This window comes from Enhydra lutris, unplaced genomic scaffold (genome assembly GCF_002288905.1).
Source record: "Enhydra lutris kenyoni isolate GAN:26980312 unplaced genomic scaffold, ASM228890v2 scaffoldscaffold6, whole genome shotgun sequence".
Taxonomy (NCBI): Eukaryota; Metazoa; Chordata; class Mammalia; order Carnivora; family Mustelidae; genus Enhydra; species Enhydra lutris.
This window is the reverse complement of record NW_019154090.1, coordinates 15,023,817-15,049,231: the sequence shown is the minus strand read 5'-3', so window position 1 is coordinate 15,049,231 and position 25,415 is coordinate 15,023,817. Positions and strand designations below refer to the sequence as shown.

At 44.9% G+C, this 25,415-nt stretch overlaps 1 protein-coding gene across 1 annotated transcript; it reads right to left on the bottom strand.

The window, feature by feature from the left end:
• Window positions 1-20,959: 20,959 nt before the first annotated feature.
• On the bottom strand, window positions 20,960-23,296 carry LOC111141725 (secretory leukocyte peptidase inhibitor). Its single transcript, XM_022494514.1, has 4 exons — window positions 23,199-23,296; window positions 22,370-22,531; window positions 21,737-21,886; window positions 20,960-21,166 (listed from the first exon to the last, which is right to left on the bottom strand). Exons 1-3 carry the CDS (start codon window positions 23,278-23,280, stop codon window positions 21,738-21,740), a joined length of 393 nt encoding a protein of 130 aa, XP_022350222.1. The 5' UTR covers window positions 23,281-23,296; the 3' UTR covers window positions 20,960-21,166; window position 21,737.
• Window positions 23,297-25,415: the final 2,119 nt, after the last annotated feature.

The following is a 25,415-nucleotide window of genomic DNA, read 5'->3' as shown; positions in this document are numbered from 1 at the left end:
ATGAGGAAGTTGCTTGGAATCTCCCTTTACACTACTTGTCCCCCCCCCCCCCAAGTAGATCCACTGTCCGTCAACACCATTCACCACCAGTTTCCTAAGCAAGTGTTTCCCAGGGTCAGGTGTGAATGACTGCTAGTGCTGGGCCCTGGGAGGAAAGGCTTCTTGGAATGAGCCAGAAGAAAGGAACCATGATATAAGAGGCGAGAATTTTATCTTTTCACATCACCTCTGCCTCTGACCCATGTGGGACTATGAGCAACTGACTGCACCTTCCTTAGCCTCAGTGTCCCCAGCTGTAAAATAGACACAAGTATATCCACCGAGATACTAAATGTAAAAGCAAAGTGCTGTGTGCATGGAGAGAGTGTTGCTGTGGTGATGGCCTTGATTGGCTAGGTTGTCTGGAACCACAGGAAACTCCAGTACTGTTTTGACTATTCTAGCCCCGTGTTCTCTCTCTTCTTATCCCAAGGGATGTAGGGCCCACTGACAGGGGACCCTCTGGCTGGGAGGAAAGTAAAGGTCCCTGGGATTGTTCCTCTGGTGAGGCTCTGTTTTATTTTCTTTCCGCAGATGTATTCTTGCCAGTTCAACAAGATTAGGACTTCCCGGTACGTGTGGTCTGAGGATTCCTTTGTTCCCCAAGCCCAAGAAAAATGAAAGTGTCTTGATGCAGGTGTGGCTCCATGATGAACACCTCCAGGGTGCTAAGGTTGGGTCTGTTTTATCCGTGCATGCCCAGTGTCCCACGTGAGGCTTGGCACACAGGAGGAAATGACAGTTCGTTAGTGAATAAATAAAGACCCAATGTTTTCTCTGCATTTCCATCTTCCTTGATTCATTGCATCTGGTCTAGGATAGGAGGGGTGGGTGAAGAATGACATGTGTGCATGTATGGGGTTTCTCTCCTAAGCTAGGAAGTGGAAAAAAAGAACATTTCAGAGCGAAGCAGATACGGTTTTGAATCCTGAGTCTGTAGAGTACTGGCTCTGTAATTTGGGACACATTTGTGGGACTTTGTCCCACTGAGCCTCAGTTTTGCTATCTGTAACATGGGGAGGAGAATAGCAGTGTGAAGTCCGTGGAGTTGAGGATGAGAGGCATAACGTGTGAACTGACGAGCCCGACGACTATCACCTGGTGACAGGAAGAGGTGAAAAGCTGCTTGAGAATGGTGAGGTCCCCCGGCACCTCACCCGCACTCCCAGCCTGGCTGTAGGAATCCCTGAGTCAGGGGTAAAGCCATCAGGTAGAGAATGAGAGGCTCCTCATCTGGAAAAACTGAACTACTCCAAGGAAAGATCCTGCAGTGAGAGACAGATGGCGTTAAAGATAACTAACCTTAGCGATCACCAGTACCCATGGTGTCTGCTTTTCCCTGATCACCAGTACCAGTACCAGTACCCATGGTGTCTGCTTTTCCCTGATCACTAGTACCCATGGTGTCTGCCTTTCCCTGGGCACGTGGCTAGGCTGAGTTGTTCACCTCCCTTTTCAACTGAGTGTAGTTGGTTGTACGCTCTGGTCAGTGAAATGGGAGTGGGAGTGATGTGTTCCATTCTGGATCTGGCCTATAAAACTCCCTCAGCATCTGTGGGTGCCATGGAGAGGACATCAAGGACCTGGAGGAAGGAGCCTCGGGTTCTGAATTTCTGGGTGGGTCCCAGCCATCCTCTGCACTTGCTGGGGACTATGCCATAAACAAAACAACCCATGTGTACTGAGTTAAGGCACTGAGATTTGGAAATCGTGTGTGACATGAATGGTACAGTTCCTGACCACTGTTTGGAGTCCAATGTCAGCCCAGTTGATGGCCTTGCTCCATTTCTTGCCTTTGGGTTCTTCATGATGCCTCATTTCATCATGGATCCCCTATGAAAGGGTTTCTAGTCCATCTCTGGGTGGGGTTAGGGGTGGGAAATAAAGTGAGAAGAATCTGAAACCTCAGTTTTCCTCTCTCTGGCCAGATGGTCAGTTGCAGGTGAAAAAGTTCCCTGATGCTAGTTTATGCACAATAGACCCTGACCAGGGTTAGACCTTCTCACCCAGGCATTTCCATCTGTAGCTCCGCCAGAGCTGCTGGAGGAGAGGCTGGTTCTCACCTCCTTGCTCTCTTAGACTGCACAGTGATGTCTCTGCCCCTGCTCTGGGTGCCAGGCCTTTTGGGGTATCCCTGCAGTTCATCCCAGAACTCTGGAAGATTCCCTAGATGTTCCTTCCTTCCCAGCTCTCCCCCTTCTCTTTGAATCTTTTTCCTTCATTATGCAACTCCCTTCCCTGTACCTCTACCTCCCCTTTTCCTGGAATGTGCCAGCCCTTCACTACAGGAATACCGTGTATCAGTACATTATCTGCACTTCTGGCTTTTGGTGGGGCTGTGGGGGACTCAAATTTCAGTGTCTGTGGATTCTGTGTGGTGGAGCAGTGATGGTCTGGAAGAGGGGAGGGAGAAAGCAATCTTTTGGGTGGTGGTTAAAGGGAAAAGGTGGCAGTCTTCCACTCTGGCTCAAGCTTACTCTCAACCAGCTTATCTGAACTCCAATATCTGGACCACAAGATTAATCTTTCCCTGCAAGTTTCTCAGGGTTTTTATGAATCTGATCTTATTACATGGGGTCTATTCATTCTGACCTTATTGTGTTAAGAGAGCATCTGGCCCTCCCTGACTCTGGATACATTTTGAACTTGACCTACACTGACTGACAGCTCTGTACCCAAGTCACTTCTTGCCTATCCCTTGGTTTTTTCCATTCTTAAGAAAAGGATGGAGAAAATACTCTCTCATCCTGACTCTTTTCAAATAGATTTCCCTTTGTGGAAGTTAGCTTGACTCAGTCTCTCGAAGTACAGGCCGCAGGGGATTGGGAAATCACCTGGCCAGCCTTCAGGAACAGTGGTTGTCCCCAGCTTGGCTGTTGACTCAGCGTTGACTCAGGGCATGACCTCTCATTTGTGTAATGAAGCGATGGTTCAGCCGACTTCCAATGTCCCACTTTGTTCTGCTGTTTTACAAACGAATGACTCAGAGGTTACTTTTGAAGGAAAGCCCTGGGAGGAAAACCTCATCCTGTTCTAGGAACTCCCTGAAGTCCATGAACTCCCTCCATCTCTTGGCCTTGGCTTAGCTTCATCTTCTCTGGTGGCTGCAACCACCTTCCAGAGCACCTGCTTGCCTGCTGATTGTGACTCAGGAGTGACCCAGTCAGCCACAACTAGAAAGTCAGAGACCATCGGTCTAGTAACAACTTCTTAGAGTACAGATGGGGAAACTGAGGTCCAAGGAGACAATGTGCCCAAGATCCTTATAACAAGTCAGTGGTGGGACTCAAAGCCCTGCATTCTTTTTCTTTATTTTCAGGTTTATGTTTTTCAGATGCTATAGTGGTTGCTGTGGTGTGCTGTCCAGATCCTCCCACAGGACTGAGGCGCCCAGGCCTTTGGGCACTGAGAGGCTTGGCAGCTGACGCTCACAGCTGAGTCCATCCCTGGGAATTTCCCCAACCAGAGGGAGGTGCTATGTCTGAGGGTACACCCCCTTCCTGGGCAACCTGGGGAACCTGTATCTGCTGACTGGTGGATGTTGGGGCACAAAGGTCGAGCTCCCCAGTTCAATTAGGGACACCTCTTGAAGGGGCCCTGCCACTCCTGAGGTCTTGGTGGAATCGGCCGAGGCTTTGTTGTAACTGTGTCCCACATCCGCTTCTCCTACACAACCAGCCTCTTGTAACTCTCATGGCTGTTCCTCTCCGAATACTCCCCAGGAAACCTCTTGCACATAAATCACTGCCTCGGACCCATTTCCCAGAGCATCTGACCTAAAGAAGATAGTAAAAAAGACCATCCAATAAAGACGTTTACCCAAAATATACAAAGAACTCTTTAAAAATCAACAAGAAAACAACTCAATTAAAAAATAGGCCAAAGGGACGCCTGGGTGGCTCAGTTGGTTAAGCAGCTGCCTTCGGCTCAGGTCATGATCCCAGCGTCCTGGGATCGAGTCCCGCATCGGGCTCCTTGCTCATCAGGGAGCCTGCTTCTTCCTCTGCCTCTGCCTGCCATTCTGTCTTCCTGTGCTTGCTCTCTCTCCCTCTCTCTCTGACAAATAAATAAATAAAAAAAATCTTAAAAAAAAAAAAATAGGCCAAAGACCTGAACAGACATGTCACCAAAGACCATATACAGATGGCAAATAAGCACAAGAAAAGATCCTCCACATCCTATGGCGTCAGGGGAATGCAAATAAAAATGGGATACTCTAGACACCTGTTAGCATGGCTGAAATCTGGGACACTGACCACAGCAAGTGCTGGTGAGGATGTGGAGCGATGGGACCTCTCATGCATCCCTGTTTGGGGGGGAAGGTGTGCCTTGTTCTTTCTGATTCAAGTGCATTTTTCCTTGATTGCGATTAAACCTGATATACAATTTCAAATATTTCTTTAATTTTTTAGAGGAGGGAGGGGTAGAGGGAGAGAAAGAGAGAGAGAGAGAGAGAGAATCTCAAGCAGGCTCCACACCCAGCCCATGAGTCCAAGCAGGGCTTGATCTCATGACCCTGAGATCATGACCTGAGCCAAAACCAAGAACTGGATACTTAATGAACTGAGCCACCCAAGTGCCCTTGATATACAATTTTAGATTTTTTTTTTTGTTTACATTATAACACAGTCTCCTAGTGTTATACAAACTTCATAAATGTCTTGATCTTCATGACAGCAGAGGTCATGTCCATCTGCTCTATGAACGTTTGCACAGCACACACTTGGATGGACAGGAAAAGTATGGTTCAGCTGAACTCAGCTAATGGCCACATTGTTGCTCATTTCAAGGCTATGTCATCATTTCTGTAAATCCACAGGACAAACACTTTGTTCCCAGTCCTTGGTTTCTATTGTAGATTACATGCCTATGTCAATCTTTGTACGCGAATCATTTTTGTCTTTATTTCAGATTTTTCTGCTAGGACTGATGTCTAGAAGTGGGATGTACTGGGTCAAAGGGTTTAGATATTTTTAAGGCTATCAACACAAATCATTCTCTCCGTCCGCTCCCTGCAAAGCCTTTATGAAAATCAAATGAGACAGAGGATATAAATGATCGTGTTAGGCGCTTATGGGGGTGCTTGGAGACAGTCAGCCCTCAGAAATTTTGCCCACCTTTGAACAAGAGACATATCACACTTACATACAGAGACGCACAAGCGTGCCTCTAAACATCCAGAACTGTAATACAAATGCACCCATTTTCTTGGTACAGACCTTCTCGCCTCCATTAAGTACATGCTCTCTTGAGCATCTACAAACAGGCATGATAGGCTGTTAAATACTAATGTGCACAAGAACCTTAAATGCAGATTTGGAGGCAGTGGGTCGTGGATGGGGCCCGAGCTACCATATGTCTCAAGCTCTCAGGTATCCCGATGCTGCCAGCCTGGGGACCACCGCTTAGGTGGCAAGCAGTTATAGAACAAAGACACAACAGGCACAAAGAAACACACACATACACATAAATTAAAACCCCCATATGGGCACTAATTTAAAATGTCTCAGAAATGCACTAGGAAACAGGACTCGGACTTCCAAGGGCAGGGATCCACACTTGATGGAAACAATCTGTTAGCACCTACCTAGAACCCAAGAAAAGCTATGCTCTGTGAGCTCATTGGGACTGCACTGAAATCCCACTGGTCCTTGCCAAGAGAGGAAGGAACAGATAAAGCGATGGCCAGTGTTCAGTAGTGCCAGAGTAGGGTGGGACAGAGAAGGACAGGACAATCGGGACATTCTCTCCCTGAAGTAGGTGCTATCCCCACAAATGCGGCTTGGATTCCTCCCGAAATGCCAGATCCAACCTCTTTGGAACCTGGCAGCCTTCCCTTCCTCAGTACCATGCCTGAAACAGCAACAAGCTCACCAGCTGCCCCCAAGTCAGAAAGTCTGGGGGTGTCAGAAGGGGCACTTGGCACTGTGGCTCTGGTTCTGTCCCACTCATGATGTCCTGTGAACATGTGGGCAGGACCTTGCCCTTTTCTGAGCCCTGGTCTGTCCACCTCTGCACCAGGGTGAGACCCATTACCATCCCTTATCCATTTCTTTTTTTTTTTTTTTAGATTTTATTTATTTATTTGACAGACAGAGATCACAAATAGGCAGAGAGGCAGGCAGAGAGAGAGGAGGAAGCAGGCTCCCTGATGAGCAGAGAGCCTGATGCGGGGCTCGATCCCAGGACCCTGGGATCATGACCTGAGCAAAGGCAGAGGCTTAACCCACTGAGCCACCCAGGCGCCCCTCCTTATCCATTTCTTACTTCCATTCTCTCACGCCCAACTCAGACACTCTGCACCTTTGTGTTTCATTCAGTTGAGAGCCCAGGGATCATTTAATCCAGTCTCCGCAGTGTATTCACAGGGAAACTGAGGACCTAAAAGGAGAAAGCGCCGGTCCCCACTTTTGGAACCTGCGTCCCTTCTCTCAGTTGACCTTATAGCCCCAGCCGGTGAGTTCCCCTAACGTGAGTTTGTCTAACGAAGAAGCCAGCTCCAGATCAGCTCCTTTTTATGACCCTGAAACAACTTCTCACAAGACAGAACATATTCAGGCTCTTGAGAGAATGTGTTCTCTTCGAGGGGGTGTGTCTGCCTGCTTCTGAGATTTTACCATATTTTTCCCGCCAGTTTTTTCACTGAGTAGCTTCTTATTTCCAATACTTCTAATGTACAGACCTAGTATATAATTTGCCAATATACTCATAACCCCTAGGTATATTTAACTAACCTGTTGTAAAATACGGCCAGGGAGAAAAGTGCCTAAAACATAAAACATGCGAATGTAATGAATGGTTGTAAAGCAAATCCCATGTAAACACCACTCAGATCAAGATGAAAAAAAAGTTTGCTGTGACTTAGAAACGTGTTCCCAGCCATAGCCCCCTTTCTCAGGCAAAGGGAACCAGTAAGCCGATTTCTGGGGTAATCACTTGTTTGCTTTTAGTTATACGTTTAACTTTATATAAATGTTTTCAAGGCAGTTGTATGCTTTCACTCATCTTTATGCTGTGAAGTTCATTCAGGTTGTTGAGAGTAGCTGTGTACTATCCATTTACATTTACAACCAATTGTAGGAATACACCACACTTTTTCCAACATTCTAGAGCATACTGATGGACAACCGGGTTGTTTGCAGATTTGGGCTATTTTGGATGACGCTACTATGAATATTTCCGTACCTGTCTCTTGCTCACATGTAAATGCATTTATAGTGGGGTTTGTTGCACCGGAAATGATGAGCTTTCTCAAATTTATGAGATCACAACCAGTTGCTTTCCAAAGAATTGCCCCAGCTCACTCTCTCACCAGCAGTGGATGGGTCTTCCTGTTGTTCCTCATCCTTGTAAAAAAACAACTCAGTGTTACCAAACAATTCAGTGTTGGCCGATTTGGTGGATACAGAGTAGTGTCTCATTTTTGGTTCTAATTTGCATTTCCCTGAGCAGTAAATAAGGCTGTAGGCTTCTAGGATGTTTATTGGACGTTTGCATTTCATTTTTGTGCGTGAGGAGGCTATTTCTGTATTTGGTAGATCTTTCCACTAGACCAATCATTCTTGACATTTATTTGTAGGAATTCTTTCTATATATTCTGCTTGCAAGTATCTTCCCCAACCTGCGGTTTGCCTTTTCATTTTCTTACAGTATCTTTTGTCAAACAGAAATTTTAATTTATTGTAGTTAAACTTATCTTTTCTATAAGTAGTATTTTTCTGTCCTCTTTAAATAATCTTTTTCTAAAGGGGAACCTTCTTACACTGTTGGTGGAAATGCAAACTGGTGAAGTTACTCTGGAAAACAGAGTGGAGATTCCTCAAAAATTTAAAAATAGTACCCTACCTCCCAGCAATTGCACTGCTAGGTATTTATCCAAAGGATACAAAAATACAGATTCGAAGGGACACATGCTCCCTGATGTTTATGGCAACAGTATCAACAATAACCAAACTATGGAGAGAGCCCAAATTTCTTTGGCTGATGAATGGATAAAGAAGAGGTGGTGTATAGATACAATGAAATGTTACTCAGCCATCAAAAGAATGAAATCTTGCCATTGGCACAATGTGGATGAAACTAGAGTGTATTGTGCTAAGCAAAATAAGTCAGAGAAAGAGAAATACCATATGATGTCACCCGCATGTGGAATTTAGGAAACAAAACAGAGGAACAGGGGAAGGGGGAAAAAAGAGAGAGAGAGGGAAGCAAACCCCAAAAGACTCTCCATGACAGAGAATAAACTGAGGGTTGATGGAGGGCGGTGGGTGCAGGATGGGCTGGATGGGTGACTTGTTGTAATTAGAACTGGGTGTTACCTGTAAGTAATGCATCACCAAATTCTACACCTGAAGCCAATTTTACCATATATGTTAACTACCTAGAATTTAAATAGAAACTTGAAATTAAAAAAAAAAATCTTTCTCTAGACTGAAGTCATGAGAATATTATCCTCTGTTACATTTTTAAAATCTTTATGGTTTTGCTTTTTATATTAAATCTACAACCAGTTGGAACTGATTTTGCACGTGATGAGGACTAGTGATCAGGTCTCTCTTCTTTTTCTTTTTTAAAAATACAGATATGGGGCACCTGGGTGGCTCCGTCAGCTAAGCATCTGACTCTTGATCTCAGCTCAGGTCTTGATCTCAGGGTCATGAGTTCAAGCCCTGAGTTGGGTTCCATACTGGGTGTGGAGCCTACTTAAAAAAAAAAATAAAAATTTACAGGATATGGATATTTGTCCCAGTGACATTTATTGAAGAGTCTCTCTTTCCCCCTACTGGTTTGCAAAATAACCTGTGACATAAATCGACTTCCTGCATATATATATAGGGCACTATTTGGGGGTTGTTTATCCTATTCTGTTTTTGCTGTTTTCCAACGTATTGACTCTCAGTTGCAAGTCCATCCTTTATTGCTGGCTTGGAATATGAGAACGTATCTCCCTTGCCAGCTGGTGCAGGGTTCATCTTTGTCAGTATCAGGTGCAGGACAGGCATTGGAGGAAGAAAGCTCTTCTCTTCTGCTACAGATGTGTTTTCCTTTTTCTTGCTTCTACACTGCTGCCTGGTGTGTGTGTGTGTGTGTGTGTGTGTGTGTGTGTGTGTGTGGTGTTACTGGACAGAGAACCGATTCCGAACTCAGGTTCGGCTGCCTGCGACTCAAAAATCAATAGTTCGGAGATGAGTGATGGTGAGAAAGGAAAGGTTGCTTTATTCAGGAAGCTGGCAACCTGGGTAGATGGTGGACTAACATCTCAAAGACCATCTTCCCCATTCAGGGGAAGCCGGAGGGTTGGAAAGGGCAAGGTGTGGAAAGGGAGGAAACGCAGGTGCCCAGCAGATAGTCCTATGTCGATGTGACCTTGAACAGACTTGCTGGCATTGGCGACAGCCGCTTTTGAATGTGGTCAGGCCTTATCTTCTGGGAAAGTCTGGTCCTTCACTCCTCAAGGCCAGTGGTCTGCAAATCTCAAGGAAAGTTAGTTTTGCTACAGACCGAGGGACTTAGCTGAAGCAGCAGGCGCGTGATAAACTTGAAGCAAGTTGACCCTTCAGACCCCTTGGAGTGCTGTCACAGCACCACCCATGGAGTTCCTCCAGCAGGTGCATTCAGTGGAACCCCACACAGGCAGCTGCTAGAAGACTTCCTAGGATAACCCTGCAGACTTCCTAAGCATGAGTCCTGCAGGTGCCCGAGCTTGCTTCCTGGTGACTTGCTGGTTACCGCTTCCCAGTTTAGTCTAAGAACACCCCCAGCAGGCAGCTTCTCAGAGCATTTCTCCAGCTCCCCAGCAAGCGTCTGCCCAGGACTGTGCACCAGCTCTGGTCTGGGACAACCCAGCCAACCTGTCTGCCAACCACACCCTCTCCAGTGAGTCTGAATCCTAACTTTGGAGAGGAGTCACTCTCCTGAAAATGTGTTCCTTCCTTGACTACCCTTCCTTAGCTCTAGGGTTTTCTTTAGCCTACTCTTTCTTTCCCTTTTAGTTAATTCCCTGTAACTATTAATAATAGTCATATTCAGTGTGTCCTGTTTACATCACTGTGTTCTTTCCATCTTCTCACTGGATGCTAATATACTATTGGTCTGAGTCCAATCATGGCCAATATCACAATATTTTACTTACTCTAACTTTATAAAAATCTTAATAGCTTGTAGAGTAAGTATTTCTGCTTTATTCTTATATTCTTCTTCAAGGATATATCTTTGCTATTCTTGTCCCTTGGCTTTTCCAAGTGAACTTTTTAAAAAGATTTTACTTATTTATTTGACAGAGAGAGAGATCACAAGTAGGCAGCGAGGCAGGCAGGGAGAGAAAGGGGGAAGCAGGCTCCCTGATGAGCAGAGAGCCTGATGTGGGGCTCGATCCCAGGACCCTGGGATCATGACCTGAACCGAAGGCAGAGGCTTTAACCCACTGAGGCACCCAGGTGCCCCCCTCAATGAATTTTTAAAACAGCTTCTGCAAGATGTGTACACTGGCATGCAAACATGTCAACAAACTGTTGGGATTTGGATTGGGATTGCATTGACTCTACAAATAAATGTGGGCAGAAAGTACAACTTTACATTATTAGAGTTTCCAATCTATGAATATAGTATAGCTCTCTTTCTACTTAGATCTTCTTTAATTTTCTACATAAAGATCATGAACTTCTTAGTTTTATTCTCTATTCATTTGATTTTTTTCTGTTACTGTAAGAAGTTTCATCTTCAATTTTTTCTTGCTGGAATATAGAAATATAAGGAATTTTATCAATACTTGATTTTTTAAAAATATTGATTTTATACTCAGGGACCTTAATAAACTTCCCAGTTAATTTTAATAATTTATCTGTAGGTATTTTTGGGGTTTTTTTCATTATCATTTTGGATATGACAGCTTTATTTCTTTTTCCTTCCCAGTTCTTATAACTCTAGTTTTGTTTACTTGTCCTAATGTACTGGCTGAAATTGGGACACAGTGTTGAAAGAATTGGTGATAACAGGAAACTCTGTTGTGTTTTTGCTTTCAAAAAAAGAAAACCAACTCTTCAACATTTTGCCTTTAAGTATGATGGCTGTCAGGTTTCTAACAGATACCTTTTATCAGCTTAAGTTTCCATCTGTTCCTGGTTTGCTAAGAGGTTTTTTTTTCCTTTTAGATTGATTTATTTACCTTTGAGAGAGAGAGGGAGAGAGAATGCTAGTGGGGGAAGGGGCAGAAGGAAAGAGAATCTTCAAACTGACTCCCTGATGAGCAGAGGCTGATCTGGGGCTTGCTAGATCCTACCACCCATAAGGTTGCGACCTGAGTGGAAACCAAGAGTGGGACATTTAACTGACTGAGCCACCCAGGCACCTCTGGTTTGCTTAGAGTTTTGAGTTGGATGGCCACTGAATTTTTTTATTTTATTTTATTTTTTCAGTGTTCCAAGATTCATTGTTTATGCACCACACCCAGGGCTCCATGCAATCCGTGCCCTCCTTAATACCCACCACCAGGCTCACCCATCCCCCCAACGCCCTCCCCTCCAAAACCCTCAGTTTGTTTCTCAGAGTCCACAGTCTCTCATGGTTTGTCTCCCCCTCCGATTTCCCCCCAATTCACTTTTCCTTTCCTTCTCCTAATGTCCTCCGTGTTATTCCTTATGCTCCACAATTAAGTGAAACCCTATGATAATTGACTCTCTCTGCTTGGCTTATTTCACTCAGCATAATCTCCTCCAGTCCCGTCCATGTTGCTACAAAAGTTGGGTATTCATCCTTTCTGATGGAGGCATAATACTCCATTGTGTATATGGACCACATCTTCCTTATCCATTTGTCTGTTGAAGGGCATCTTGGCTCTTTCCACAGTTTGGCGATTGGGCCACTGCATTTTTATTAAGGGCATTTCCTGCAACTATTGAGATGATGGCATGATTTCCTCCTCTATTACGTTAGAGTGGAAAGTTATAGTCATTGCTTTTCTAATGCAAAAACCACCTTCTATCTCTTGGATAAACACAGCTTGATCATTATCACTTTTTGTAGATTGTTTCATTCTGTTTGCTAATGTCTTAGATCTTTTTTTTCGTGTTCATGAGTGGAAGTGGCCTGTACTTTCCGTTTCATAATGTTCTTGCTGCACGTTGGTACTAAGGTCACACTAGCCTCATTAAATGAGTTGAGAAGTGTAGCTTTTCCTTTGACTTTTCTGTGAGTTTTTGTAAGAATTAACATTATTTATTCCGTTAATACTTGGTGAAACTTGCCAGCACAGCTGGGTCAAAATTTTTCTTTTTCACAAATTTAATGTCTTTAATATCTATAGTAATATTCATGTTTCTATTTTGTGTTGTGTTTGTTTGGGTAAGCTGAGTTTTTCTAATGAGAAAGTAAAAGTAACTCAGAAGTAAAAATCTGCTTAGCCATTCATCAGGCTGGAAGCAGTGACAGAGAGAAATCTCGCTGCAGAGTTAACAAAGGCTGTTTCTTCCTATGACATCCTGTAGCTATCATGTGCCATAAAGGACCCACTCTTTGAACAATCGTTTTCTTTTTTTTTTTTACACTTTTTAAAAATGTATTTATTTGTTTTTATTAACATACAAGACAATCATTTTCTTTCTTTCTTTCTTTCTTTTTTTTTTTTTTAAGACAATCGTTTCTGGGCACCTGGGTGGCTCAGTGGGTTGAGCCTCTGCCTTCGGCTCAGGTCGTGATCTCAGGGTCCTGGAATCGAGACCTGCGTCCGGCTCTCGGCTCAGGAGGGAGCCCGCTTCCCTCTCTCTCTGCCTGTCTCTCTGCCTACTTGTGATCTCTCTCTCTCTCTGTCAAATAAATAAATAAAAATCTTAAAAAAAATAAAGACAATCATTTTCTTAGTCCCCAGGGAAACATGTGTTCTAAAAACCACAGACTATCAGAAACTATACCTGAAATTGTTTCTGTAAGAGTAAAACATCCCTTTCTTACCTGAGGGATCTAAGTTACTTTGACATTAGAGAGGCAGCCTTGATTTCCAATCCAGTCTGGGTACAGAGCTTCAGATAAGGGATTTCTTGTTTCCTTATCTTGTTAAGATAAATGTGAAATGTGCTAAGAAATCCTTTATTCACTTGAATTTTGCCCAATCCCTACCTTCCGTTCAATCGTACGACAGCTCCATCTTCTCTTTTGCTGAGAAGCTGTATTGTCCCTCAGTGCCTGGTCCCCTAATTACAATGAACCTACCTTTATGAGGACACGAGTTTGCCCTTGCCCATCTTGGGCTGGTTGCGTGAAGTACTAGGAATTTTTCCATTTCATCTCAATTTTTAAATTATTGACATGACACTGTTCATTAGCCTTATGTGCCATCTCTGGTATCTGTAGTGATCTCCACTTTTTACTTCTGATAATGATTACTTACCTTTTTTTTTTCTTTTTTTTTTTAAAGATTTTATTTATTTATTTGACAGACAGAGGTCACAAGTAGGCAGAGAGGCAGGCAGAGAGAGAGGAGGAAGCATGCTCCCCACTGAGCAGAGAGCCCGATGCGGGGCTTGATCCCAGGACCCTGAGACCATGACCTGAGCTGAAAGCCAAGGCTTTAACACACTGAGCCACCCAGGCACCCCTAATTACTTACCTTTTCTATTATTTATTCAACCGGTGTTGCAAGAGGTTAATTTATTATGAAAACCTTTTTAAAGAACCAACTTCTAGGGCGCCTGGGTGGCTCAGTCAGTTAAGCATCTGACTTTGGCTCAGGTCATGACTCAGGCTCCGGGGATCAAACCCTGCTTGGAACCCCATGGCTAGCCCTGTGACCGGGGGACATCTGCCTCTCTCTCTGCCCCTCCACTCACAAGGACTTTCTCTCTCTCTCTCTCTTCCTCTCTCTCGCACATGCTCTCTCTCTCTCTCTCAAATAAATAAAATCTTTAAAAAAAAAAAGAACCAACTTCTGGCTCAGATTATCTCTCAATTGATCTTCTTCGTTCTTTATTTCATTGTTTTCTGCTCTTCATCATTTCTTATCTTATGTTTTATGGTTTCTTCTGTTGTTATTTTTGGAAATGCTTGAGATGGCTGCTTTGCTATCTGAATTTTACCTTTTCTTCTTTACTAATCTATGTATGTAAGATGATCCATTTCCATTTAATTTTTGCTTTAGGTGCATCCCACTGGCCTTGATACAAAGTTTGGTCATCATCATTTAGTTCAAAATATTTTCTCAATTTCATTTTCATTTCTTCTTTGACCCACAGGTTGTATTGAGTGCATTTTTAAAATTTCCAAACATATGGGCCTCCTGGCTATCTTTTTGTTGTTTATTTCTATACAATTGTGTTTTTATCAGAGAACGTATCCCAAATGATTTCCATTCTCAAAAATCTGAGTGACTGAATAAAATTAGTTTGACTTCAGACGGCCAGGCTATTTCCAAAATGGCTGCACAATCTATGTCCCCACACGTCATGCATAACCATCTCTATTGCCCCACGTTCTCACCAAACCTTGGTAGGATGTAGCTTTCTAATGTTTGTCAGTACCTACATCCAACAGATGTAAGGGACATCTCTGGACAAGTCCCTCTCGTGAGGTCAGACCCATGTAACATTCAGCTGCCAACAGTCTGAGCAGATGATGAGAAGATGGAAGATTCATGCTTCCTGTTGACCATTTGTTGTGCATTTTCATTTGTTTGTTTTACCTCTGCTTTTAAGCATCTGATAACACCTGTTTGGGGTCCACACCTTGTGGCATCTGGGCGGTTGCTTCACTTACTATTCCACAGATCCACCGTGGATCTCCCACCACCATCCCCGTGGAGGACTAGCCCAGGTGGGAGACTTGCCCCACAGAGGCAGACGGTGGTCAGCAGGGGGGAGCATCACAGTCTTCCGGCTACAGATGTCCTGAAAAAGCTAGTCATTTGGCTGAGCAGAAACCTCGATGATCAGGTAGCCACCTTATCTGACAGCTGCTAGAGTCTCTGAGTGGGGGCAACTTGGAATTCAGAAAAGTAACCATGAAAGGGGAATATGGAGTTGGAAGGAATGCAGGGATTAGAAAATCGGTGACAAAGAAACCTGGAGAAGGGATATATGGATAGACCTCTCTGAATGGGCAAAAAAAAAAAAAAAAAAAAAGTGAAGATATTTGTGTCCTATGTGAATGCTCACCAGAGGGTGACCTCAGCAGGAGGATTGTCAACATCAAGCGAATAGCATGATCTGTTCTGTGGATATTAATCAGTTTCTTTGCTCAGTTACCCCTGCCATAGCCCTGTGGGCTCATGAACAAAGTGGCCGCAGGGCAGGGATGGAGGATAAGCACGGACTCAGTAGCTGGGACTCCACTCACCAAGGCCAACCCAGCTATGGCCACTGCTGGGTGCCCAGTTGGCCAGCCGCAGAGACCAACACTGATCCCTGATACAGAGCCATTCACCAGTGTCATCAATCCATTGCCTGGTGGCAGGATGATGACATTGGACCACTTTCATCATGGGAAGAGCAGCATTTTGTTCTTACGGGAATAGGTACTTTGGATATGGATTTGATTGGCCTGCATGTGATGCTTCTGCCCAAACTACCACCCGCATACAAACAGGGTGCCTTCTCCACCACCATGGTACTCCACACAACATTGCTTCTGATCAAGGACCTCGCTTCATAGCAAAAGAATTGTTGCCATGGACACGATGGGCTCATGGAATTCCCTGGTCTTACCATGTGTCCCATCCTGAAGCTGCTGGCTTCGTAGAACAGCGGAATGGCCTTTTGAAGACTCAGTTACAGCGTCCACTAGGTGGCAACACTTTGCAGGGCTGGGACAGGGTTACCCAGAAGGCTCTATAGGCTCTCAGTCAATTCCTAATATATAATGTTGCTTCTCCCCTAACCAAGATTCATGGGTTCAGGAATTAAGAGGTAGAAATGGGAATGGTACTACTCACGATCACCCCGAGTCACCCATTAGCAAAATTCCCATGATTCTGTGCACTGTTGGCAATTAACACTGTTGGCACAGTGTTAATTCCAGAGGGAGAAACGTTTCCAAGAGGAGACCCAACAATGATTCCATTGAACTGGAAGTTACGGCTGCCACCTGGCCACTTTGGGCTCCTCGTGCTTCTAAATCAACGAAGAAGTGAGTTATGGTGTTGGCCAGGATGACCGATCTTGACTTCTAAGGGGAAATTGGAGAACTCAACCACAAGGGAAGTAAGGAAGAGTATGTCTGGAATACGGAGATCCCTTAGGACACTTCTTAGTATTGCCTTGTTGTGTAAGTAAGGTCATTAGAAAAGTACAACAACCCAATCCAAACAACGCTGATAATGGCCCAGGCCCTTCAGGAATGAAGGTTTGGGTCCCCCTATCAGGTGATGGAGAACTACAGTCCATTGAGGTGCTTGTGGAAGGCAAAGGAATATACAATGGGTGGTAGAAGAGGGTAATTATAAATACCAGCTACAACCACATGACCAGTTACAGAAATGAGGACTGGAATTATTATGACATTTCCTCCTTATGTTGCTCTGAATACATGCGTGTGTGTGTTCTTTCTTCCGTCTCTCTTATTGCCTTATCATGCAACAGAAGTTGTAGAGACTTTATATCATAGTATTTGTTAATTTTACATTATAGTTACTGGATATTAAGGAGGAGATCAAACATTACTCAAGGACTTTACCTCCTCTCTTGGAAAGAGTTAGTGGAGTTAGTGTGGTTTGGGTTGTACGAATAATAATTGTCACTTTGGGCAGAATTATGACCTTGTTATTGTCTTTCTTTGGAATGTAAATATGGTGTAAGGAGATTCAAATGGCTGTCAAGTTGACATGGGCTGGGCCTGTAGTGGGTAATTTCTGTGTCAAGCGGACAGGCCACAGAATGCCCAAGTTAAACATTTATCTCTGGGTGTGTCTGTGAGGAAGTTTCCAGATGAGATTAGCACTTGAGTCTGTGGACTCAGTCGAGTGGAATCCCCTCCCCAGGGTAAGGAGTCCTCATCCGAAGCACTAATGGCTTCAATGGAACAAAAGTTCAGGGAGAAGAAGCCCACACCTTTTTTCCTGCTTCATTGTTTGAGCTGGAACATCTTACCTCATTTTCTCCTGTCCGTGGATTGGAATTTACGCCATCAGCTCCCCTGGTTCTTAAGCCTTGAGCCGGGAGCTGTATTACGCCACAGATTTTTCTGAGTCTCCAGTTCACAGACAGAAGATTATGGGACTTAGTCTCCATAATGGCGCAAGTCAATTCCTCATCATAAAGGAATGAAAGAAAAGAAAGAGAGAGAGAGGGAGAGAGAGAGAGGAAGGAAGGAAGGCAGGCAGGCAGGCGGACAAAAAGAAAGAAAGAGAGAGAGAGAGAGTCAGGAGAACCGTATGTTAACAATTACTATTAAACTCAGTAAAAGTTGTTACTGTGAACTTTAAAAAAAAAAAGTCAATTTCAGTATTAGTTTGAGTTTTGCCTTTAACAATTATAAAAATTCCTTCTTATTGGGGCATCTGGGTGGCTCAGTTGGTTTAGCGTCTGGTCATGATCTCAGGGGCCTGGGATCAAGCCCCACTTTGAGCTCCCTGCTGACAGGCGAGTCTGCTTCTCCCTCTCCCTCTGCCCCTCCCCACCCCTCGTGCTCTTTGTCTCTGTCTCAAATAAATAAAATCTTAAAAAAAAAATTCCTCCTTGTTATACGACAAATTTCCATAAATGCACAGATTTCCTTTCAGACATTCTGTTCTGTTCCATTAGACTATTTGTTTATTTTTGTACCAACATTATATTCCATTTAATTATCATAATTAATATAATAAAAAAATTTGATACCTGGTCTGGATAACTCTTATTGTACTTTTAAAAAAAATGCTCTTGGTTCTTCTGCAAACTTTCTATTAATGTAATAATTAGAGGAACACTTTTTCAAGTTGTTTTTAAAAAATCATTTTGTGGGTTTTATTATGGTTACATTGAATTTATAAACGGTTTTTTAATGAGCTGTAATCTTGACCTTATTGAGTCTTCTCAAACATAAACATTGTTTCTCTGTTTATTCAGTTCTTATTTTAGACCTTCAGCAAATTTCTTCTTTAATTCACAAAGGTCTGGCATAATTTTTAGGGTTCCTTCCTGGGTGTATTGTAGGATTTGTTTCTCTGATTATCTCTACCTTCTATTATTTCTGATTCATTATGAATAATGTGTAGAAATGCTGTAAAATTGTGTATACCCAGCAACTCTGATGAAACTTAACTTCATCAACTTTATTGAACGTGTTCACTTGTTATGTAGGAAATGATACTATCTGCAAATAATGACAATTTGGTATCTTTCTTTCCACTCTTACAGACCTTATCCCCTGATCTCATCTCGCTGTCTCATACACCCTTGAAAAAAAGCAGTGATTCTTAGTCTATTTCTGACTTCAGTGGTCATATCTCTGACAACTCAACTTGATGTAGGTTTTGCTATAGTTTCAGGTAGATTTTCTGTTGTTGTTGTTTTTAAAATTAATTTCTATCCTTTGGTTTCTATCCTTAATTTTAATAAAGAATTCGTGTTGGGAGCACCTGGGGGGCTCGGTCGGTTAAGGGTCTACCTTTGGCTCAGATCATGATCCCAGGGTCCTGAGATCAAGCCCTCTGGTGTAGGGCTCCTTGCTCAGTGGGGATCCTGCTTCTCCCTCTCTGTCTGCCCTTCCCTTGCTCGTGTTCTCTCTCTCTCAAAAAAATACATTAAATCTTTAAAAAGTTTCACACTGAACTTCTATGAAAGCTCGTTAAGCCTTCATGAATTCTAATTTTAACATTTTACTTAGGGTGTTGTCAGCTTTGTTCAGAGACAACGACATCACCTTACAGCGATCTTTTCTCGTCCTTTCCGTTATTTGGTGCCAGTGGCAGACTTCGCTGGCCTCACTGTAATAGATGTCAGTGGCTGCATACAGATTGCCCCCAAACTTAGCACCTTAAAATCATAAACATCATCTCCCAACTCGAGGGTCAGGAAGCCAGGAGTAGCTTCACTGGATGGTTCTGCGTCACGGCCGGTCACGAGGTTATAATCAAACTGTGTGCTGGGACTGCGGTGCTTTCAAGACTAGGCTGGGCCTGGAATTCTGCCTCCAAAGTCCTTCTCGTGTTTGTTGGTGGGGTTCAGTTCCTCACAGGCTGTTGGCGGACCCATAATCTCCTCACCCGACGGGCCACTCTGCAGATGGTTGAGGCTCCTCCTGACACGGCAGCTGAGTTCTGCCAGAGCAGGTGATCTGAGAGAGGGCCTGTGCTCCCCAGATGGAGGGTGCCATCCTTGACTCTTCTCATCTCATCAGGACATAGCTACCTGTCACTCTTCGATAGCTTCTTGGTCACATAGACCCACTGCGCAAAACCGTCGGAGGGGCCACACAAGGGCGGGGATCCCAAAAGGTGAGGGTCACCAGGAGGCAGCTCAGAGGATGGCTACACTACTCACCAAATAAATAAAATGCGCTCCCTCTTTCCCCTCTTCCCTCAAACAGTTAATTTAATCCATCCTGGTGCTGCTCTTGGAACACGGTTGGATGTAGTGTGTGGAATGTTTTCTTTAGATCAGTGATATTTTCTAGGAAGGGATGGAATTATGGTTGTGTTTTGTCCTTTTTCTGTGCCACTATCCAATCAAGTTCTCTGCTTCCTTGGGAGTCCAAAGAGCACAGAGAAATGGGGAGCCCGGTTCCCTGCTTGCTCTGAGATCTGGGAGCCCAGCTCATACTACTCTCTCTGTCCCCATTAACTCAAGACCAGCATCACCCTCGTGTGGTTACTGGCCGGCAGCATGTCATGATGCAACCCACCCTGGCAATCCCCTCATCGTGGGGAAGGGCAGCCTGCACGCCCCCCCGCCCCTGCCCCTCGGCTGCCTGATTGGTCTTGGACCTGGAATACTTCCTTACCAAGAGATAAAGAGCTCATAGGCCTGTGTGGGAGTATCTTTCCCCCTTTCAAGCTTCACTGTATGTTCCTCTGTTCTGTGTAGATGTGTGTACCCAGTGGCATCTGAGCAACCCCACTGCTTGCTCTGTTCTCCTTGAGGTGGGAATGGGACCTCCTACTGTGGCCTGAGAGGGATGTGGTTGTGGTGGAGGGTTGGCAAATTGCCCTGCATTAGCTCCTGGGAGAGACTTGCAGGCCATGGGAAATGGAGGCCCAAGGTAGAAGATGATCTTTCTGTGTTTTTTCTACGTAATAAAGCATTGTTTTGGGGTGCCTGGGTGGCTCAGTGGGTTAAAACCTCTGCCTTCAGCTCAGGTCATGATCTCAGGGTCCTGGGATCGAGCCCTGCATCGGGCTCTCTGCTCAGCAGGGAACCTGCTTCCCTTCCTCTCTCTCTGATTACTTGTGATCTCTGTCAAATAAATACATAAAATCTTAAAAAAGAATAAAGCATTGTTTTACCCAGGGCTTGACTGCACGGCGCTTTCCCTGGGGACACCGATAGCAAGATGCAAGATGGGCAGACGTGTTTGGAGTCCTCTCTCAGGACTGATAATCAGTGCATGTGATTCAGCTCAACACCTACTTTAAGATAGAAGAAATCGTGTCTTGGGAGAGAGAAGAGAAGTTAGAAGCTCCAGATCCCCACAGAAGGCCAGTATCCACCATTTTTCAAGCCTGCTGTGGCCTAGCAACATTGCTACTCATTTCGTACACACTGTATATATATCCCAGTGCTCCAAACACGGGGCCACTTTGCGGGTTAAGAAATGAAGATGCATGAGATAGAGTCATTTGTCCAAAATTGCAGAGTCCGTATGTTCAGACTCATGATGGAGATTCATGTCTGTCCGGCCCCAAAGCCTCTTCCTCCCACTCCGTATCTATAGGAGGGGGGGCCTCATAGCCACACATTCCCTCATCACCTCCCACCCAATTCACAGCACCAGCAAACCACAAAAGCAGATGGACAAAAAGAAATGTGCACATTTATTTATTCACTAATCAACAGGCACTTCCTGAACGCCTACTGTGTGTAAAGCCTTTCCCCAGTGGAGATACTGTGGTAGAACCAAGTCTTGACCACGGAGGGCTGCCCCATTGCTCCAAGTCCGGGAGCAGAAAGCAGAATTTCCAGACCACAGAGTAGGAATCCAGAACCTCTTCTAAATGGCAGGAATCAGGCTACGAGAGAAAATCAGGTCAGGGCTTCAATACAGGAACCAGCCAAATTATCTCCCCATTCTTTCCCCCAAGAAATCCCCCAACACAGAGAAAATAGCAAGGTAGTGGTTTAGTCGAAAAAGTCTTGGTATCAGGGAGATTGAGTTCAAGTTTCAATTTTACTGTAGGACTCTAAACTCAGAGCATTGAGCTAGATTATCCTCGGAATCCATGGCTCCTATGGGCTTTGACCCAAGACAACATGCTGGAGATGATCTTAATAAGACATACTTAGTGCACATGGTGCTTTACAAAGCACTTTAAATTTCATTATGTCCATATTATAGGTAAGGAAACTGAGATTCAGAGAGCCATATGCTCAGGGCCCTCACCCAGAGGGCCCTGAGTGATCCTACAGAAATCCTGGCCCTGGGGCCTGGGGAACAGTGCCCTTGAACCACAAGGGGGGCAGGCAGAGGCTGTTTTGGGGGAGGGATCAGGAGTCCCCCTGCTCATATGCCACAGCTGCCAGAGGCTTGGGACAGAGAGGACTGGTGGGAGGGAGATGGGTGGACCCAGGCCCCTCCTTACCTTACACAGGGGACACGCAGACTTTCCCGCACACGCCCCTACAACACTTGAAGTCACTCACACACTGGCGGTCTGTCTCACAGTGGTTGGGGGGGTTGAGCATCAGACACTGGCCAGTGACCACGGGACACCTGCCAGGCTTCACCCTAACTGGAAGAGTAGAGTCACAGGTCAAAGACTTTGTGCCTTCTGTACCACCCCTACTTCCTGGACCCAGCCCCAGCCCAGCCCACACTGGGAGAATCATCTTTTCTCTATCCCCATGACCATGTCTTCCTTCCCAAGGCCTCCGTATCCGCTCAAGGCAGGATCCAGGTCTCCTCTCACATTAGGCACCCCTTCCACATAGGTGATCGGTTGTCTAGTCCTGACTGGACATGGCTGCCATCTGCCTGCTTATCTGAATGGCCAGGTGACTACTGCCCAAAAAACTGACCTCCGGACACACTGTGCTTCACCAAGCTGGTGAGTAAATTCCTGTCTGGGTCAGTGTGACTCCCTGGCCAGGTGACAAACTTGACTAGACAATTCCTAGAAAGGAGGAGACCTGGCAGGGCCAGCACCCAGTCCTGTCCCCCCAGGTGCTGCATTCTCAGGCTTGCTCCCTCCCCATCAGTCCTTCCCCCTCCTCACTCGGGCTGAAGATGTTAATGGGGTCTTTGCATCTGAATCCACAAATATCAGAGCAGCATATCTGCCTCTCTTTACACTGCCAATCACTCTGGCACTCAGGTTCCTCATATCCAGAAAGGCACCGAGAAGACCGTATAAAAGGGCAGGTTCCAGCTTTCAACGCTGTTGAAGAGAATACCACAAGTTAAGGAAGGAGCTGGGTGCTAAGTAGCCATCATGACTCCTGGAACAAAGCACCACTCCCCAGGGGAGACCCTCACCCAGGTGACTGCCCAAAAAGCCCAGAGGGAAATGCCTGTCTGACCTCCACAAAGAGGGACAGGCTTGAGTAAACCACACACATGGGCAGATCCTGGAAAAGGGCAGAGGGCTCCCAGCCAAGGTTTCCTAACTCAGGGAAAACAAGGCTCCACAAATTCAAAGAGATAGTCCGGGAGTGAGGGAGATGGAGAGAGACAAACAAAGTAAATAGAATCAACAGGACCGGACAGAGCTAGAGCCAGAGGCAGAGACACAGAGACGGAAGGATGGAAACAGAGAGACGAGGACAGAGACAGATGACGGCAGATTCACAGGGTGAAGAGAGAGAGAGCAGTAAGACCAGAGGGAGTGGGGCTTGGGCTGACCGGATTCTGGTAAAAGAGCACATCCCAATGCTCGGAAGCCCACACAGAGACCTTGGAGCCCAGACGGACATGAACCCACCCTCAGGGAGGTCTCTTGAAACTAAGCTGAGAGATCAGAGCCTCTAGAAGGAGACACCCCCCTCCACCAGGAGCCCTCACTTCTGCCCTGCAACCAACATTGTGCCAGGGTGGCTTTAACTCACCTATTCCAACTCCTTCTGCAGGCCAAGGTCCCAGGGTTCCCAGGACAAGAAGCATGAGAGGGAAGAGGCTGTTGGACTGCATGATGAGAGGAGGTGTGGCCCTGAAGGTCAATGCCAAACCTCATTATTTATACTTTCCACTAATGGGTGTGGCCCCAACAGAATTTCCTTAGCCCCTCCCAGCTGTGATTGCACACACAGGAAGCTGGGTGAGACCAGCAATGCTAATATCAGGGAGACAGTGGCTCTTTCCTGTCCCGGGCAAGACTGGGAAGCTTGACAGTAACTACCAGGGAGGAAGTGGAAGAGGCTGGCCTGGAAGATGTTACCAGGCTGATAAGGAGGCCATCTCAGTAATGGGCTAGTATCCAAAAATCTATAAAGAACTTATCAAAGTCAGCACCCAAAAACCAAAAAATCCAGTCAAGAAATGGGCAGAAGATATGAATAGACATTTCTCCAAGGAAGACATCCAAATGGCCAACAGATACATTAAAAAGTGCTCAACATCACTCGGCCTCAGGAAACACAAATCAAAGCCACAGTGAGATACCACCTCACACCAGTCAGAATGGTTAAAATTAACAAGTCAGGAAACTACAGATGTTGGTGAGGATGCCGAGAAAGGGGAACCCTCCTACACTGTTGGTGGGAATGCAAGCTGGTGCAGCCACTCTGGAAAACAGCGTGGAGGTTCCTCAGGAATAGAATTACCCTACAACCCAGCAATTGTAATACCAGGTATTTATTCAAAGGATACAAATATAGTGATTCAAAGGAGCATATGCACCCCAATGTTTATAGCAGCAATGTCCACAATAGCCAAACTATGGAAAGAGCCCAGATGTCCATTGACAGATGAATGGATAAAGAAGATGTGGTGTGTGTGTGTGTGTGTGTGTGTGTGTGTAATGGAATATTACTTGGCCATCAAAAAGAATGAAGTCTTGCCATTTGCAACCATGTGGGTAGAACTAGAGGGTATTATGCTAAGTGAAATAAGTCAGTCAGAGAAAGACAAATTTTGAGATGATTTCACTTGTATGTGGAATTTAAGAAACAAAACAGATGAGCATAAGGGAATGGAAGGAAAAATAAGATGAAAACAGAGAAAGACAAACTGTAAGAGACTCTTAACTCTAAGAAACAAACTGAGAGTTGCTGGAGGGGAGATGGGTGGGGAGATGGGGTAACTGGGTGAAGGGCATTAAGGAGGACTTGTGATGGAATGAGCACTGGGTGTTATATGCAACTGTTGAATCACTAAATTCTACTTCTGAAACTAATGATACAGTATATGTTAATTAAATTGAATTTAAATTTTTAAAAAAAAAGAGGCCATCTCATGTGTCCATGTGAACTGTGAATGTCATGGAGGCCCCAAGCCCATTAGCCTGGTGGGAGGAGGGGGCAAGAAGAGGCCAGTTACGCAGAAGCTCTTTAGATGCAGAGCTGAAATCACAGATGTGAACTCTCTGCTAAGACCTTGTGCAAGGCCCCCTTAATTCTCACATTCCTGGACTTTCGGGGATTGTGAAACTCACTACTGATTGCTCAAGGCAATTTCCTTCTCAAAAGTTCAGATGACATATCAACATATCAGCCAACCAGCAGATAGTTATTTCCCTGAAACATTGACACCATCCTATCTGCACTGCCTAGTCCATACCCGAAGCATGGAAAGTGCTCACTAACCAACTGTCAAACAGGAGCGCCTGGCCAGCTCATTCGGTGGAGCATGCTATTCCTGATCTCGGGGTCATGAGTTCAAGCCCCATGATGGGTGTAGAAGTTACTTTTAAAAAATTAAAAATTAAATTAAATTTAAAATAAAACAGTTATCAAATAAAAAGGGGCAGAAGAAGAACTCGGCCCACAGCAAACCTCTTTGGAGCTCAGTTTTCCCAACTGCGTAATGGGAGGATACTAACAAATCAGCCCCTCTCAGAGAGTTGTGAGATTAAGGGTGTGGAAGAGCTGGAAAAAGGACAATTGAATTATATCCCTTACAACTGAAGAACATTGAAACAAATCTGAGAGAAAGGTGCAAAGAGCTCCCTGACCACCAGAATCAACATGCATTTGCAGTGTGTAACTGGAGAGGTCAGACGGATGCTTCCTACCCCAAAATCCCCTATGGAACTCCCGCATTTAAAAAAAAAATTAATGTTAAGTTCTTATGTGGCTTATTATAAAATAAGTTTACTCTGTGTGTTA

Coding starts and splice junctions, on each gene's coding strand:
- LOC111141725 (XM_022494514.1), bottom strand. CDS start 23,280: ATGCAGTCCAACAGCCTCTTCCCTCTCATGCTTCTTGTCCTGGGAACC. Junction 22,532..23,198: donor TGCAGAAGGAGTTGGAATAG/GTGAGTTAAAGC, acceptor TCTCTTCAACAG/CGTTGAAAGCTGGAACCTGC. Junction 21,887..22,369: donor CATTAACATCTTCAGCCCGA/GTGAGGAGGGGG, acceptor CTACTCTTCCAG/TTAGGGTGAAGCCTGGCAGG.